This window comes from Camelina sativa, chromosome 17, assembly GCF_030686135.1.
Source record: "Camelina sativa cultivar CO46 ecotype springtype chromosome 17, ASM3068613v1".
Classification (NCBI taxonomy): Eukaryota; Viridiplantae; Streptophyta; class Magnoliopsida; order Brassicales; family Brassicaceae; genus Camelina; species Camelina sativa.
This window is the reverse complement of record NC_141896.1, coordinates 28,800,907-28,818,614: the sequence shown is the minus strand read 5'-3', so window position 1 is coordinate 28,818,614 and position 17,708 is coordinate 28,800,907. Positions and strand designations below refer to the sequence as shown.

Sequence of the window (17,708 nt, the reverse complement as noted above, 5' to 3'; positions counted from 1 at the left end):
GGGAATTGCTTAAATAAAGTTGCTAGGAATCTGCTATTGATATTGTCCCTCGCAATTTGCGTTGTTTTTGCGAGGGCAAATTTTTCCTCGCAAAATTTGCGAGGGATTTGCGACGTTGACCAATTTGCGAGAAGCGATTTGCGAGGGAAGTGTGTTCCTCGCAATTCCCTCGTTTTTGCCTATTTGCGAGGGATTTGCTATGAATTCTTCCATCGCAATAGGCGTGTTTTCTTGTAGTGTGTTTTCAAAACGACTGATCAAGTCCTTCTTAACAGAAGCGTGAATCTTTGTCCCCTGGTAAAAGAAGTTATAAGGTACATTGTAGTTGCATTACGAAAAATAAAATTACAGGTGAATGATGGGAGACAACAGTATTTAAACTTACTTGGACATCTGAGAGCACCATATCGAAAGTTTCACCAAACCTTGTTGAGTATGTCTTCCATGAATGAAGGACCCTGACTTGGACCTTCCAAGAAGTCTTGTAAGGCTTAACGTCTCGAAGGTAAGCGAAAGCTGCAGCCATTGATAGTTTCTTGCTGAATTTTGCTTGAGAAATCATTTTTGCTTGATGAGTTTTGAATGTGTTTGATGTTGGATTATTTATAGTGGTCGAGTGTTCTAGGGTATCGTATAGGATTTGTAACAAAGAGGCTTTGATAATTGCGGGATTTTTGGTTATGATTAGGATTATATTATGTATCTGATTGAATTTGCTTTTAATGTTGATTGATTTTCAAGATTATGTAGAGAGATTTGAGGGCGGGATTGATTGAGAAGATTTTGTTTGAATAGTTACCAAAAAAATACCTTCGCATATTCTTAAGTGTGTATTGGGCTTGTGGACAATTTTTAAAACCTCTAGGTATTGATAATATGGCCGATATGTATTAATATGGCCCATAGGGGAATTGAAACCGGGTTTTCTTAAAAACACGCGGATCCTTGCTGTGTGGGTGGATTTTTTTTTTTAAATAATTTCTGACACATTTACCCTACTCAATTAATCGATTGATTGTCCATCTAAATGTATTCAGTGGCAATTGATGTAAATACAGTGAGGATTTCGGACATTTATAAAAATGTACTCCTCTTTTAATTATAAGAAGATATATGAAAGTTTCTTACCCACGATTTTTTTCTTTCGGGGACCAGATCACCCGTCAATAGTACTCGAATTAGAACCGCTGCCTCAGCTTGGTTGCATGTCTCGTCTGTGTGTCAAGCTATGGAATTTGATTTTTAATGTTACCAAGTACCAACTTTTTTTGAGAGCTGCCCGAACTTGAAGTCCCTTATCTTGGTGGTGATCGGCTAAACTCTTTAGAGGGGGTATTGAATTAGTACTTGGTAAGATTTTGTAGGATTTTAATATTTTATAATTCTGAAAGATTTGATGGAGTTTTAAGGAGATTTGATTAGTTTTTAAGGTTTTATTTATAAAATACAAGAAAATGAATGTGATTCTGTAAGATTTTGTTATTAAGTTTGGGTGATTTTAGAGTATTTTAGAACAAAAAAAAAACATTTTGTTAATAAATACACGACTACTTTTTATAAAGTTTATGTTAATAACAGATCAAAGGCACGACATATGAGAATGATCAACGGGATTACTTTGCTAACGAGATCAACTACAAACGAGATCACACTTAACTATTGAAATAGTATAGAACAACACTTAATACAATAATGCATTTCAAACGAGATCACACTTTACACAATAGTATATTTTTTAATAGCAAACGAGATCACACTTTATACAATAGTATATTTCAATAATCCACATATCAAAGGCTCTTTTATCCCGTTATATAAAGTGTGATTTCGACATCTCATTTTACTCTCTAAAATAAACACAAGCTCTCTTATCCTAGTACTCTCTAAAATAATCCACAAAAAGGACGAAGTGTTTCTTTTTTTGGTATTGAACATATGGGCAAATTGCAATACAAAAACAAACCAAGGTTAGTGTTGAGATTAACCTGCAACAAAGAGAAAGGAGTTAGTGAGAAGATAATGAAGAAAAGAAAAGAAGCACAAGGAGAAGAAGATGACAAAACAGAGTTTATAAGAGTCTAACAAGAACAGCAGAAAGGTTGCAGCAACCAAATAAAATCCACATTATCTGTTTTAAAAGAAGAAACCATCGTACTATGTCTTGGACAGACCCACTTTCTTGTATCCACACAACAAGAGTATCTCAATGTTCGAACCTTTGTAATATTTATCCATAATGAAGCGACTGACAAGAAAATATCACTTCTAACTTACCTCACAGCTTCACCCATATGGGGAGAAGAAAGCGATTGACAAGAAAATACAAAAACGAATGCAGTGCCAATACTTGGGCTTAGACCAATCCATGTCTTTTATTTACAAAAGGGTTTCCTTCAGTTTCTTTCCTCATACACACAAAGTCTACAAAAAAAAAAAAAAAAAGAATCAAGATGTAACGTTCCAGCCAAATCTCTTCCACGATGGATAAGTCAATTTTGAATAACAATAGATTTTAAGTCAGTTTTATAAATCATTGATTGAATAACAAGATATTGTAAATTATTTTAAATGATTTTACAGAAATCCAAGTTGAATAACAGTTTAAAAAATTTTACAGAAATCTGAGTTGAATAACAAAAGATTTTAAGAATAATTTAAAATCTTTTAAAATACCAAGTTGAATAACAGAAGATTAGACTGTATAGCTTCTCTTGCAAACCCATTCGCCTCTGAAACATCCTTGAAAGACCTCAGATTTTCCTCTAGCTTCTTAAGCTCTTGGTTGTAGTGTTTTAAACCAGACGGTTTCACGAAGGCACCAGCTTCAAGAACCGAAACAATGCGAGTCAAAACTCTGATTCCTAAAGAAAAATAGTAGGAAGACGTTTTGAACTGTTCCCATTGAATTGATTTGCCACCATCTTGATAGACTCCATTCTTTGGTTTGATGTATGTCACAAACACATATTGTATAACATGAAACACTCTTCCTAGGACGGGACCGTCAAATTTTCTTTTTCCAGCATACTTGAATAGCCAAAAACAGAAGACTAACATAGAACGTATGTCATCAGATAATAAGAACATTGCTTCAGCCACAAAGAGAGAGAGCTTAACTCCGATTCGTATAGCCTCCTCTTCCTGCTTCTCCTTCTCCTTCAACTTAGTTCTGCACAAATTGAACTTTTCACTTTTGTAAGATCAAACCAAAAGGGAATAATAAAAATCATTGAGTCTGACCTTAAAGTGTATGGGGAATATCTAGACTGTGGTAATCTCTTGTTGTGACGAACAACACGAACATGGTCAGTCATCGACATTGAATCCATTTGTTTCGAGATGATCGAGATGTCAGATGAAGTCATCGTGGAAGGCTCCAGATGTAAAATTTGTTGGCTATTCAGTGAATAAGGAAACAATTTCTGTTGGAAGTTGATCCTTTGCTCAATAAGGAACAAGAGACAGTGAAGGAAGAAGAGGTTGAGGTGATTAGGAACAGAGAGATTCAGAAGATGTAGAAGCTGGTGAAGAAGAGAAGGCGATGGAGTCGTAGAAAAAGAAGAGAAGAAGAAGAAAAGTCGAGACAGAGAAATAAGTTAAACTCTGTGTTTTGTAATAAGTAGACAAGTAAGAAGGCCATTGGGCCATAAACTTAATTAAGGCCCCAATGTATTATGGGTCTCGTTTTTAGGTTGATGGAGGAGGATAAGTAGGTTAAGGTAAGTGTAGTATAAATATGTTTTGTGTGGCTGTAAGAACACTTTTAAGGAAGTAAGAAGTAAAACTATTAAAAGGGGCAGCTTCCAGATCTATTTCCAACATGGTATCAGAGCTACACGGTCTTGGTGGCCTTGAAGCTTGAAGATCTGCACAAAGAAATCAAAGGCATAAGCTGGTTCATTAGAACACAGCAGAAAGAAAAGAAAAGGTAAAATCAAAAACCAGTAGTTAAGTAGAAATGCAGAACTCACTAGTGGTTCCAGTGTGTGATGGGAATAACTATAACTTATGGGTCATTAAGATGAAGGCAATCCTTAAGTCTAAGGGGTTGTGGAAGATAGTAACTGAGGGAATTCCAGAATCATCTAAGTTAGCTACACCTGTACAAGATGAGAGAAAGAAATTAGGAGAGTGGGAGGAACTTGAAATGAAAGACCAAACAGCCTTGCAACTGCTGTTTAGTGCTGTTACTGAAGAAATTTTCAGCACTTACCTGTCGGTGACTGAAACGTCAAGAGAAGCATGGGAAGTGTTGAAGATGAGATTTCAAGGAGACTCAAAAGGCTCCATGATAATGCTGCAGAGACTAAGGGCCAACTTTTACAACCTGAAACAAGATGAGAGAGAGACAATTGTGGAGTTCACTAAGAAAGTAGTGGAGCTGGGAAATGAAATGAGAACTCATGGAGAAGTGTTACCTGAGAGCATGATTGTCTCCAAGATACTGTGCTCCTTGCAAGAGAGGTTTGACTCATATGTGGGTGTTATAGAGCAGACAAAAGATCTTTCAACTACAACAGTGGCTGAGGTAGTCAATGCCTTACACGGACAAGAGAAAAGATTAGATGATAGGAACAGTGGGAGTGCTGAGGGAGCGTTTGCAGCAAGGTTTCAGAAGTTTAATAATGTTCAACGTCCACAAGGCACATTCAGACCAGAATCATCTCAGTCAAAGTGGTGTAGCATATGCAGGAAAAACAATCACAGTGAGGAAGAGTGCTACTACAACAAAAACAAGACAACAAGCGCACAACAAAACATGCAAGTCAGACCTAGAGGAAGTTGTTTTGTTTGTGGAAAGCTGGGACACTATGCTAGAGACTGCAGACTCAAGCACAATAAAACCCAAATGCAAGCTCAAGCAGAACAACAAAGTCAAACACAAATAAATAGACAAGACCAAGAAGAAGACAACCAAGAAGAAGGATTGTTTACAGCAACTCATGACCATATCTCAAGCAATGGTAATATCTGGTTGATTGACAGTGGAGCTACATGTCACATGGCCAAAGAAGAAAGCTGGTTCTCTATGTTGAACAAAAACATTAGGAGAGGTGTAAGGTTGTGCAATGATGAAGTTATTCAAGCTAAAGGAAAAGGTACAATCACTGTAATGACTGAGACTGGTAAAAGAACAATAAGAGATGTTCTTTACGTTCCTAGCTTGAAACACAACTACCTAAGTGTTCCTCAACTGATGAAGAGTGGCTACGGGATGATGTTCAACTCATCAGGATGCATAATTACTAATCAAGAAGGGAAGAAGGTCTTTGAAGCACCCATGACAGATGGATGCTATTCAATTGAGTTCCAAAAATTGAAAAAAGAAAAACAGCAAGGAGAGACATCAGAGAGGAAGGTAGAAACTGGACCTGGAGGTCATGGTGAAGTCTATGGAAATCCTGAAACTGAGAACCTGCAGAAAAATGAAGAACGAGTGTCACCTTGTGTGATTAAAAGAGTAACAAGCCCCACAATGAACCAGGACATCCAAGTAGGGGAATCAAGTCATATGCACCAATGCAACAATCACAGTGAATGGTTTCAAAGATTTCAAAGGATGACATACCACCAACCTATTGAACAATCAATGAAAGAGAATGAAGGTGAAGTCGGATGCTTGGAGCCTGCAACTACTAAACAAAGTGAGAAAGTTGAAAGAACCAAGGGGATAAGCCTGAAAGCAGAGGACCATAACACAATGCTGAAAGATGAAGAAAAATCAACAGACGAAAACTTAGCTGAGAGTCTCAAGCCATTGTCTAAAGAAGATACTAACCAGAGGAAGAACATCTCACCAAGTATGGAGACTACAAGCAAAAGTTTACAAGCGGTTATGGGAGAGGTTGGAGATGTTACAAAAGCAGAATTGGGAAAGTCCTTACTGAAAAAGGATAGAGAACCTGAGGTGAGGGAGACTATCTGCAGCGATGTCAAAACTCTTTTTTCTCACAAAGAAAAACATGAAGCTGAAATTCAAAAGACGGTTGATGTCAAACACTGTGAGAGTAACGATCATAAGAAGACAAAGAAAATGCTGGTGTGCAGTAAAGTGAATAGCATCGAACCGGATGAGGGAGATAGAGGTCCGACATATGCCTCAGCTGAAAGCTACCTGCAAGAGAGAGAACTGAATCACTTCAAAAGAGAGAAGAAAAAGCTAAAGAATCTGGAGAAGAATCGGATTCAAAGGGAAAATCAGAAGGAAAGCAAGAGGAAGACTCGAGGTATGAAAAAGAAGGAGAAGAGGGAGAGAAAAAAGAAGAGGTCACATGAGATGGAGATTGATGATTCGGCTTGCAATGAGACCAACATGGAGAAGAAGAAGTCTCAAATCACAGAAACTCATGACAAGTACAAGGGATCGGTCATGAAGAGAAGCAGATCAGAAACTGGGTCAAACTCAATCAAGATTACAAAGGTAAAAAATGAAACAATGAGGGAGCAATTTAAATTACCCGTGAGTCTTGTAGATGTTGCAGAAAGGATCGGTGACTTGCAATACTTGCGAGAGTACATGCAAAACAAGAACAAGAATCAAGGTTTAGTCAAGGTTGAAGAGAGCGTGAAAGAAATCAAGGCAATGGCCAGATCCGGAAAAATGAAGAGCCATATCAAATCTGATGAGATTGGAAAGATAAAGACAGTGAGGGAGCAAGAGAACCTACCAGTGAGCTATGCTGATATTCTGAGAGGCATAGGACCAAGTATTAAGAACCAAATCAAAGAAGTTTCAGAAACAAAGGGAATCAACTTCTTAGGTCAGATTTTGGGGATTGAGCAAAAGGATCAAGAGGGAGTGTTGGAAGTTGATCCTTTGCTCAATAAGGAACAAGAGACAGTGAAGGAAGAAGAGGCTGAGGTGATTAGGAACAGAGAGATTCAGAAGATGTAGAAGCTGGTGAAGAAGAGAAGGCGATGGAGTCGTAGAAAAAGAAGAGAAGAAGAAGAAGAGTCGAGACAGAGAAATAAGTTAAACTCTGTGTTTTGTAATAAGTAGACAAGTAAGAAGGCCATTGGGCCATAAACTTAATTAAGGCCCCAATGTATTATGGGTCTCGTTTTTAGGTTGATGGAGGAGGATAAGTAGGTTAAGGTAAGTGTAGTATAAATATGTTTTGTGTGGCTGTAAGAACACTTTTAAGGAAGTAAGAAGTAAAACTGTTAAAAGGGGCAGCTTCCAGATCTATTTCCAACAATTTCGAGGAAAAAAAAAATCAAAACGCAAACTATCTAAATTTCTCAACGCAGTTAGTTCAATGAATCGGGCGACAAAGAGAAGAACCCTGGATCATCACTCTAGCCTTAAATCGAATCCAAATTTCCAAAAAATAATATTATGCAAAAAGAAGGAACCATGCGCTTACCTCATCGTCCAAGTGTGTAGGTAGGACCTAATAATATTTTTAAAATCCTTTCCAATTCTAAAGTTAATATACAATAAAGCTTATCGATTGTTTTTCCCATTTTTTTACGATTAAAAGATGTAGCACAGGAAGCGATAGGTTTCACTCACCCAAAAAAAAGGAAGCGATTTTATATTAATTTTCTAATTTTATAGTATTTTTTTTGCAAATATGCAATATATTTTTTCTGTACTGTAATAAATAAACTTGTTATGTAAATGCGGATGCGGTAGTAATAAAGTGCATAAAGTAAAGAACATAAGAACTTTGTTAACGAGGTTCGATTTTTCCTACTCCCCGGGACCACGTCCAGATTTCGATTCTACTAGAACAAGAAAGAAAATACAACCTATTCGCAAATGCGTAAATCAAGCACAACTCTCTTAATTCACCGCTTCGTTCTATAACCTGAAATCTTAAGGATAATTCTCTACCCTTAACTAGACTAACACCAAGCCTAGATTTAAACCAAGATAACCGAACCTTGGGTTAACTCCCCCTGAGTCTAGACTTCAGATCTTCAACTCTCTTGAGCAACCTTCACACACACATCACACCGACGAACAAAGAAGCTTAAACAACACAAGCACCAAACTCCGAAACTAAGCCGCACAAAATGAGAAAGCTCTCCAGGATTATTATCTTTCTCTCTCAGCTCTCTTGCTTCTCTAGGACGTGCCTAACACCTCCTTATATACCCATCAATACTTCCTAATCACCATAGGAGAAGATTTCCAAATCTCATAAGAAAAAAAAACTTTTTCTTTTTACTATTTTCCTTTTCCTTGTAAAACTCCAATTTAATCAACCAAAGAAATAGTAGTTTTCCTCTTCAATTCATCCTCAAACCGTCCTTCAATAATTCCTTCTCAAACCTTCTAGAAACTTCTCACACACATAAAACACCAACAATCTTGTATCACGTCTTGAATCACACAGACACTACTTCAGCCATCCAATACATCTTCATTCTCCCCCTTTTTGACTATACTTGTGAACTCATCAGTTCAAACACCTAAACAACATCACCCGACACATCTTCATTCTCCTCCTGAATGAGTCACAACATGGTAAAAACTAACTGGAAATTTTTCTCTGCTTTGCAATACGCGGTTGATAGCCTAGTACACCACCTCCATATAACTCATCTTTTCTAACCCAAATCTTGTTGCGCCTTAGACCTCCGTGATTGACTCCTTGAATGAATCTGAAACAATTCCTCTTAATATGTCCTTGAACTCCACAATGATAACATGTTGGACTTTGAAACCTTACATCATAAGCATTCTCCATTCGGCTCCTCCCTCTCAACAATCTAAAACATCTTTGGCCTAATATGCCCAACAACACCACAGTGATGGCAAACAGGTCGAAATACTTGTCTAGGTGCACTCTGCAATTCAGAGATTTTTGTACCACATCCTTTCACAAATACAGTCTCTAAAGCAGTCTCTGAAGTACCCTTTGAAGCAGACGTGATTTCTTCACTTAAAACAAACACCGGATCCGATTTTTAAATTTTTCCTTCATATCCAAGGCCACACTTATCTGTCTTGCCAATATTCAGAATATGATCCAACTTCTTTGTACCATTATTAAGCATCCTCAAATTCTTTTGAGTTTCTTCAAGTCGCACTTTAGCTTGTAATGCTTCTTCGTCTTTTTCTATTGCATGTTTCTCTGCTTCAACGACTTTAGCCTCTAACTCGATCTTCTCCTTAATCAAAACTGAATTTTCATCAACTACCTTAAGCCAATGTGCTTACAACTTCTCATAACTCTTACCAAGTTCTTCATAATTCATATCCTCTGAATCACTATCACTCTCAGACTCATAATCTGTTGCAGTTGCAGGTTTTGCTGCAGATTCAGAAGCGGTTGCAAACACTGATGCAGAACTATCTTCAAAGTTGTAAACGCCACAAAATTCTTCAGCTCTTCTTCTTCATCTGAATCAGTTTCAGAATCACTAGTGACAACATTCATAGTCTTCTTCTTATGCTTTTGTATATTGGCACAATCAGAGCGTACATGACCATATCCTTTGCATTCAAAACATTGAACATTCTTTGATGAAGCCTTCATATCTTCACCCATTCTACTTTTCTTCTCTTCGCCCTTACGCTTCAGAAATTTAGCAAATTGTCTTGTTAACATAGCCATTGAATCTTCACAAGATGATACCTTAAGAGCTACTCCAATGTCAACTTCCTTCTTTATTGCTTCCTTAACTTCATCATCTTTCTTCTTAACTCCTTCAGCTTCATATGCTTTGCTTAATTCAAAAGCTTTAAGAATCCCAACAAACTCATCAAAAGCCATCTCATCTAAATTATGAGCTTCTTCAACTGCTGAAATTTTTGACTCAAATTTTGCAGGCACTGATCGCTCCAGCTTCTTCACAAGCTTTTTGTCTTTGTACTGCTTTCCAAGAGAAAAAGCCTCATTAGATATATCACATAACTTAGCACTGAACTCAGCCACAGTTTCTTTTTCTTCCATCCTTAGATTCTCAAATTGTGATGCCAACATATCCAACTTCATTCTCTTAACACTTGAAGTACCTTCAAACATATTCTCCAATGACTTCCACGCTTTCTGAGCTGATACACATTGAGAGATTAACTTGAAGTGGCTTGAATCAATAGCATTGTAAATAGCTGTCTTGGCTGTCGAATTGCAACTTGATAGCTTTTTCTCTTAAGCAGTCCACTTATCTCTGGGCCTAAGACTCTCAACCCGTTTATCATCCACAACTTTAGGAGGCTCCCAACCAAGCTCAATCGAATTCCAGCAATCTTCATCAAGGTTACTAATAAACGCTTGAATACGCACCTTCCAATATCTGTAATTCGTTGAATCAAGCAACAGTGGTCTTGACATAGACGTGCCTTCTCTGTATGAATTCATCTCAACTGATTCAAAGCTCTACCTTACTTCCTGAACTACCCTCACCCTTGATCTACCCGAAACAAGACTGAATCTCTATCGAGAACCCGCTCTGATACCACTTGTAAATGCGGATGAGGCAGTAATAAAGTGCAGAAAGTAAAGAACACAAGAACTTTGTTAACGATGTTTGGTTTTTCCTACTCCCCGGGACCACGTCCAGATTTCGATTCCACTAGAACAAGAAAGCAAATACAACCTATTCGCAAACGCGTAAATCAAGCACAACCCTCTTAATTCACCGCTCCGTTTTATAACATGAAATCTTAAGGATAATTCTCTACCCTTAACTAGAATAACACCAAGCTTAGATTTAAACCAAGATAACCTAACCTTGGGCTAAACTCCCCCTGAGCCTAGACTTCAGATCTTCAACTCTCTTGAGGAACCTTCACACACACGTCACACCGACGAACAAAGAAGTTTGAACAACACAAGCAACAAACCGCGAAACTATGCCGCACACAATGAGAAAGCTCTCTAGGATTATTATCTTAGCTCTCTTGCTTCTCTAGGACGTGTCTAACACCTCCTTATATACCCATCAATACTTCCTAATCATCATGGGAGAAGATTTCCAAATCTCATAAGAAAAAAAACTTTTCTTTTTTGCTATTTTCCTTTTCCTTGTAAAACTCCAATTTAATCAACCAAAGAAATAGTAGTTTCCTCTTCAATTCACCCTCAAACCGTCCTTCAATAATTCCTTCTTAAACTTTCTAGAAACTTCTCACACAAATAAAACACCAACAATCTTGTATCACGTCTTGAATCACACAAACACTACTTCAGCCATCCAATACATCTTCATGTTATTCTTTTTTTTTGAACAACGAAATATACCCATTAGGCCTTAAAGGTTTAAGTTACAATATTCAGCCCAATAAGGGCCTCTTTTGCCAATGCATCGGGATGACGATTGAGGTTCCTGGGTACAAAGGAAAACGACGATACAAAAGATAGATTTGCTGATAACATTCAAAGAAGAATCCCATGAAGTTCCTTTGAGTGGAGCTTCCCATTGAGCGCTTTGACTAGCATCTGCGAGTCTGAGGCTAATTGAATGTTCTTGAGGTCCAATTAGACTGCAAGACATAGCGCGGCTAGTGTTGCCATAGCTTCGGCCATCAAGGTGAATGATACAGATAGAGCAGAGGACGAGCCTTCTCGGGTTACTTGTTCCTGTGAATTTCTAAAGATCCACCCAAATCCAGCACATATGTCGCCCTTCCAAGCCGCATCAGTGAAACAGGTTAGAGCTTCGCTTGGTAATAGAGGTCTGTTTATGATTTGGGTTGCTATGGGATTCTTTCAATAGGGTTTTGGGCTGATTGCCATTCTTTTGCCCTCAGAAGAGCTAGCAGGATCGCCTCCTCCGGAGAGGTTTTCTGATTGTTGAAAACGAGGTTGTTGCTTCATTTTAGATAGGTTTTCGCTAGCTGTCTCAAATAATCGCATGCCTTTCTTTTTTTTTTTTTTTTTACAATTTACAAACATATACAAGCAAGCCTAGAATATATATACCAATACACAATTGAAAATCCACTCACTGGAAAAACCTTGATTTAGTCCAATCTAATATCTAACTGTCTCGATCTTCATCTTCGTTGTAGTTGAATGGTAATGGAACTGATTTGAATGCTCTGAACTTTCCAACGTTGTTTAAATGCTCATTCTCTAACCTATATATGTTCATAACCCAACAAAGCAAGAAAATTGAAAAAATGATCTTTGAGGAGCAAATAGTGATAGTTTCTTGGTTAAGAAGTTACCTGAAGAAATTCCAGATACCGCGTCGTATGATCTCAAGAATGGCAATAAGAGCAATCATTGTTTCTCTATGTAAGAAGGAGATATTGAAATCCAGCACAGTCTGCAACCAGGCCAACCTCAACACAACGTTTACGACCTACGAAGAGAGAAACAAAACTATAAAGAAATCCTAAATCAAGATTTATACTGTTCTATCAATATTTCTAGCTCTCACCATTGCAATGTAGTAGACGGATTTGTAAGGAACAAGAAGCTTCTCTCTCAACAAAGATTTAGATGGTCTATGAAGCAACCCCCAGTCATAAACAATGTCCCAATATGTACCGTAAAATGTTGCCAACGCCGAGAAAACAAAGGTAGCTATTATCCAGGCATTTCCTCTGTTAAGGCTATAAGCTGTTTTTAAGCACACAGCGACAATGGTCAATAAATACTTGAGAGCATTGAAGCCTTGGCTTGAATCTTTCTCTTCGATTAATCTTCGAACACATTGAAGGAAACGTGACCAGTAAGGAATCACAGCGACGATAAAGTAGAATGTGCTGTATACATCGCTTGATTTGCAAGTGTTTTGCCTCTGCTTGAAGTCTCCCCAACCATAGTAACATATGTAAAACTCCAGACTCCTCAGTGCTTGAACCTGAAAAAGACGGTTCAAAAATAAGTTGAAACATTTTGAAAACGTATTACGCAATCATGAAAGTTAGGAAGAATGATATGAGAACACACAAACCTGGCTTGTTAATTGGTCTGCTAAGAAAAAGTCCGGAAGATTAACCTGCAATTTTGATGTGAACATATATATTGAGAAATGTATGGATGTTTTCACTTAGCGAAAGCAGATGACGTGCTTGAGTAAAATACCTTGTAGAGCGGCGCAACAATGCATCGGAATAGAACCATGAGGAAGAAGAAGCGGCTTGACCGATAAAATATGTTGAAGGGACATACAGAAATAGCTATCACCAGCTGAAGTACATTGTACATAAGAAATGTGTTACAACATTAATAACAGAATGATTTGAGATTCTTGTGGTTGTTATGATTAAACGAAAAAAAAAAAAAAAAACAGAACTTACAGCGACAACAAAAAGAGGAACAAGTTCAGTGTAGGTCTTGTAGTCATTAGTATTAGGATCCATCTCCATGTCAAGGTTTACTAGAACAGCGCAGAGAGCAAGCGTGCCGAGGCCAAAGCTTAGAAGCAGGACATGCCTGTAACCAAGCTCTGTTCCTTCTTTAAATTCAAATATAAACGGGTAATTCACTCGATATCGCTTCCAAAAGTATATGTTTGAAGCATACATGATCATGTGCAGAACCACAAATGCAAATAAACTGAAAAAAAAAAAAAAATACAGTTTAAGAAACATTCTTGTCAGTAAGAAACAATTTGAGAGCAATCTATATATGTTTTGGTTTGAACCTGTATAGAGGGAACATTGTTTCCATGTAGATTTTTTGTCCCTCTGCACCCATTATATTACGAGCATGAACAAACATGCCCAGAGCAGTCAGTAGAGAGACTGTGCAACCGACGAAAAAGCCTGAGAAGAATAACATAGTGTAAGGATTTTGACTAATTCATCATGAACTACTGTTTAAAAACTCGATTTCAATAGGGATGTATATTTTTAGTTACCGGTGGAAAACGTTATTCGATGTCTTTCTTTCGTCACTTTTGGTCTTAAGAGATTCATTCCTTTGCTTCGATTTGAACTTGCGAAATGCTCGACGAAAATAGACTCAACTCTCAACATAAGCTTGTTGATCTGTTAAAGGGTTCGATTTTAAGTTTGCAGTTATATTGAAACTAAATAATAAGTTTTTTTGTAGAGATATTGTGTTAACCTCATCAGAGCTCGTGAGGTAGGACTTATCTACCATCTCCATGTATAGTTTTGCTGCATTTCTTGAACCAATCTGATTGAAAATAAATAGCTATTAATAACATATTAATAAGTCTCAAAAAACCTATATTTTTTCTTTTCTTAATCCAAGTATGTTACCTTATCATACTTCTTCATGATCTTGGAAATCGCTAAAGTGTTCAAGAAGCTGAATTAATCAAGAACAGAGCATAGGTTAAATCAAACAATCTTTTTAAACTTGTTTTTGTACCCTAAGAAACAACAGCATACAGTACCTGTAATTCTTGAGATGTCGAAGCTTGCGATAAAAGTCGACAAAGACATCCTTGAGCCTTTCCTCTATTTTCTTGAGATTCTCTCTTGTGAATTTGAGCTCTTCCTGGTTAGGGAGCTTGAGGACGTTTCTAATTGTGGACAGAGGAGTTTCCTGATTTTTGTTTAATCTGATATGGTCAAGAACACTTAACGCCTCTGGTACACGTTCTTTCGTTGAATCTCCACCGCTGGATCCATTTTCCTCTATTTTGATTCCCATCTCTTCAGCTAATGTCTTCCCTTCAAAGTCAAACATACACACAGACAAAAATTATTCAAACAGTGTGTCCTTTCAGACTAAACCAGTAACAAAACAATCTCTGAAAACTCACTGCGTTTCTTCGAATCCAAGGCATTGATATCGACTGATACGGTTTCAGAGCAGCTCAAAAGAGAAGAAGGTTGATCGAGTTTGATTCTGAAAGCAATCAGTGCATCCATTTGTCTGTTCAAAACCACTGCTTCCTTCACCAACTCCTCCACTTTAGACCGGTAAAAATGGTTTACTTTATCAAACTCGAGATCTAGGGTTTTGAAGAACACAAGCTCTGACTCTCTCCCTTCTTCCGCAACTTTCAAGATGGTCGTCTCGTATTTCTCAAACCCGTCATCCCCAGTCGTTGCATGAACCAAAATGTCGTGGTTTTCGATATCCCGAGACGAGGAGGCGCGGCTGTACCGCTTTGTCAGGCCACTGAAGTTGCGGCGACCAGATAGCTTGTGTTTCAAGTCACCTTGTGTCTCTGATCTTTTCTTCGAAGTTTGGATTTCTCGAAGAATGGTTTTGAGACAAGCATAATCCATGTAAGCTTGTTGCCATTCTGGAACCATCTGTGCGACATACTCTTTTCCAAACTTCATATTTGGTTTCTTCTTTAGATTCTCTGTAGAATTCAAGAATCCAGATTAACTTTAAAGCCTACTTTTATTTCTCTCAATTGGCCAATCATGAAAAACTCGGAGTCTACATATAACGCGTTACCTATCTATACAGCATATATATAGTTTTAGTTTGACATCAGAAAAATCAAAAGAGTTGAATTGAAATTGAAAAAGACATCTGGTGTGGTTGGCTCTTGGCTGGACAACTTGTTTTCTTTTTGATTCTTCTTCCTTTTTTTTTTTATAATAAACTGAATGGACAGAATGTTTTTCACTAAAGAAGATATTTGTTCGGAGTGACGACGAAAATGAATAATTGCTTGATAACGCATGCACGAAAAGTATTCCCTCTAAATTAATTAGAGAGTGGTTGTTTTCAAAAGTAACTATAGAGTGGTTGGCCGGGCCTTGTAATATTAAACCATGTAAGCACAATTTATCAAAACAGGTAGACGGTAGTTACACTATTATGTGGGGCGTTCAGACATTATGTTCGGTTCTTGTTGGGTGTCTATTCTTTTCCGATTCTTTTTTTTTTTTGTCAAAACCCATAAGAGGGAATTTTGATTAAACCGGAATCATAATTGTTGAGTTACAAACCGGTTGAATAGCTAATTTAGCCAGTTCATCAGCCCGACGGTTGAGTTTACGTACGATTAACATACAAGAAATAAATTTCATCAAAAGAAAAAGATAGAACTAAGATATCGTGGAGAATCCCGTAGAGCTACATTTGGCGCTGATGCTTGGTTCGGAACAGAGCCGTCTCTAAGTAAATAAAGGCCACAATCAAATTAAAATAAAAGGGCTATTTTGCTAATAGTAAGACTCGAACCCATGCACTCATTCCAACTAACATAGACAAATGCCACTAGACTAAACACATTTTTTGGAAAACAAGGCCGAAAATTGTATATAAAATACACAGCATAAAATAAGGCCACAAGCTCATGCTTCATGAGCTTGGCCTTTGGGCCGGTTCTGGTTCGGAATATCCAAAGATCAGGAATAATCAGTAAAAACCCATCCAAAACCCACATCCTGAGACTTTGTTCTCCATGCCGCATCTGTGAAACAAGAAATAGTGTCCAGTCCGAGATCTGGCAGTTGGGGTTCTCGTTGGGGTTCATTAGGCGGGGATTGCGGTAATTGAGCAGTGATCCACTCGCGAGCACTGGTGATTGCCTGAGATACGATCTCCTGGGGTAAGGTTTGCTTTTGTTCAAATATCTTTTTATTTCGAGAAGTCCAAATATTCCAGAGTATCCAAGGGGCCAAAGGCTCCAAACCAATACCCACTGGTGGCAGGTTGATTCCTGAATTTACTAACTCAAGTCCCATTTGTAGGTTGGTGATTCCGATTCTTTTGTTTCTAATCTTTACGAACAGACACAAAAAGAAATTGTGGTTCGGTTTCAGTTTGGATAGTTAATTCAAGAACCGATTAGGAAACAAAATATTTGGATTTTCAGTTATGGTTTTAAACTAACCAAAGAATTTAAGGTATATATATATATATATATATATATATATATATATATATATCTATATACACATTTTTTAAGTACATTTTGGGTTCTACCCTTTTATTTGTACTTATTTACAAAGTTAATCCCTAAAAAAATTTCAAAAATAGCATTAGTTCAGATTTTGTTTTCTAAATATTTTACATACCATTCCAACTAAAAAATACAGCATAATCAATATAAAAACATAAATTATAATATATTTAACCACACATTCTATTTTGTATTGAACATATTCTATCTCTGAATCATTTCCAAACAAAGAAAACAACAATTTGAATCTATTTTGTTTTCCAAAACATGTGAGCTTTGATTCTTAACGTAAGAAGAATTTCGATTCACATTTATTCAAATATTATAATTCATATATATAAACTTAAATAAAATTTTAAAATATTACGAATATATAAAATTAAAATATTTTAAAATACTATATAATATGGTTATATAGTAGATAGGTTAAAAATAAGACATGTTGGAATTAATAAAATATCATTAAATTTGTGATAACACGGGTTAAATTCTCATTTTATTATTTGTCAACACTATTAATAGTAGAATATTTGACATATTAAAATTAAGGTGATTTAACTAAGATTTTGTAAAATAATTAAACCATTAGGAAAAATATGACTTAATCATAGCGTATAAATGACTTACTATGTATTTAAATCCCTTATTTTTGTTATAATAATTAAAAATTAAAATAGAATCTTAAACACTAAACAAAACAAACTAAATATAAAAACAAATGGTTATGAAGTATATTGCGGGTTAAATAATTAATATAAACATTTAGCCGCACAAATGGTCGGAAAATTTTATTATTTCTCTATTTAGAAAACATCCAATATTTAACAAACAAATACAATACAAAATATAAATTATAATAAATATTATATTTATGTGGTGTGCCGCGGATTAAAATATAGTTTTTGAAGTATTTCAAATATTTTATATATTTATTTGTAATTTTGGTTTCGGTC

At 36.7% G+C, this 17,708-nt stretch overlaps 4 protein-coding genes and 1 pseudogene across 5 annotated transcripts; all 5 read right to left on the bottom strand.

Moving 5' to 3' along the window:
* Positions 1-33: 33 nt before the first annotated feature.
* On the bottom strand, positions 34-562 carry LOC147924448 (uncharacterized). The gene is made up of 2 exons (XM_087496781.1): positions 386-562; positions 34-294 (listed from the first exon to the last, which is right to left on the bottom strand). The coding sequence occupies exons 1-2, from the start codon at positions 560-562 to the stop codon at positions 34-36; spliced, it is 438 nt and encodes a 145-aa protein (XP_087352907.1).
* Positions 563-2,539: 1,977 nt separating this feature from the next.
* On the bottom strand, positions 2,540-3,809 carry LOC104759711 (uncharacterized). Its single transcript, XM_010482608.3, has 2 exons — positions 3,241-3,809; positions 2,540-3,169 (listed from the first exon to the last, which is right to left on the bottom strand). The coding sequence occupies exons 1-2, from the start codon at positions 3,363-3,365 to the stop codon at positions 2,665-2,667; spliced, it is 630 nt and encodes a 209-aa protein (XP_010480910.1). The 5' UTR covers positions 3,366-3,809; the 3' UTR covers positions 2,540-2,664.
* A 4,912-nt stretch (positions 3,810-8,721) lies between these two features.
* LOC147924447 (uncharacterized) lies at positions 8,722-10,066 on the bottom strand (annotated as a pseudogene).
* A 1,729-nt stretch (positions 10,067-11,795) lies between these two features.
* Positions 11,796-15,521, bottom strand: LOC104757839 (phosphate transporter PHO1 homolog 8). Of its 2 annotated transcripts, none has more exons than XM_010480629.3 (12): positions 14,647-15,521; positions 14,275-14,549; positions 14,138-14,186; positions 13,980-14,051; positions 13,771-13,900; positions 13,555-13,675; positions 13,208-13,466; positions 12,993-13,097; positions 12,862-12,906; positions 12,343-12,768; positions 12,128-12,264; positions 11,796-12,037 (listed from the first exon to the last, which is right to left on the bottom strand). In XM_010480629.3, exons 1-12 carry the CDS (start codon positions 14,668-14,670, stop codon positions 11,938-11,940), a joined length of 1,743 nt encoding a protein of 580 aa, XP_010478931.1. In that variant the 5' UTR covers positions 14,671-15,521; the 3' UTR covers positions 11,796-11,937. The 2 variants fall into 2 exon arrangements, with proteins under 2 accessions (XP_010478931.1, XP_010478930.1); XM_010480628.3 differs by having other exon boundaries at positions 14,275-14,554; positions 14,647-15,489.
* Positions 15,522-16,198: 677 nt separating this feature from the next.
* On the bottom strand, positions 16,199-16,537 carry LOC147924446 (uncharacterized). The gene has a single exon (XM_087496780.1). The coding sequence runs from the start codon at positions 16,535-16,537 to the stop codon at positions 16,199-16,201; it is 339 nt and encodes a 112-aa protein (XP_087352906.1).
* Between the last annotated feature and the right edge of the window lie 1,171 nt (positions 16,538-17,708).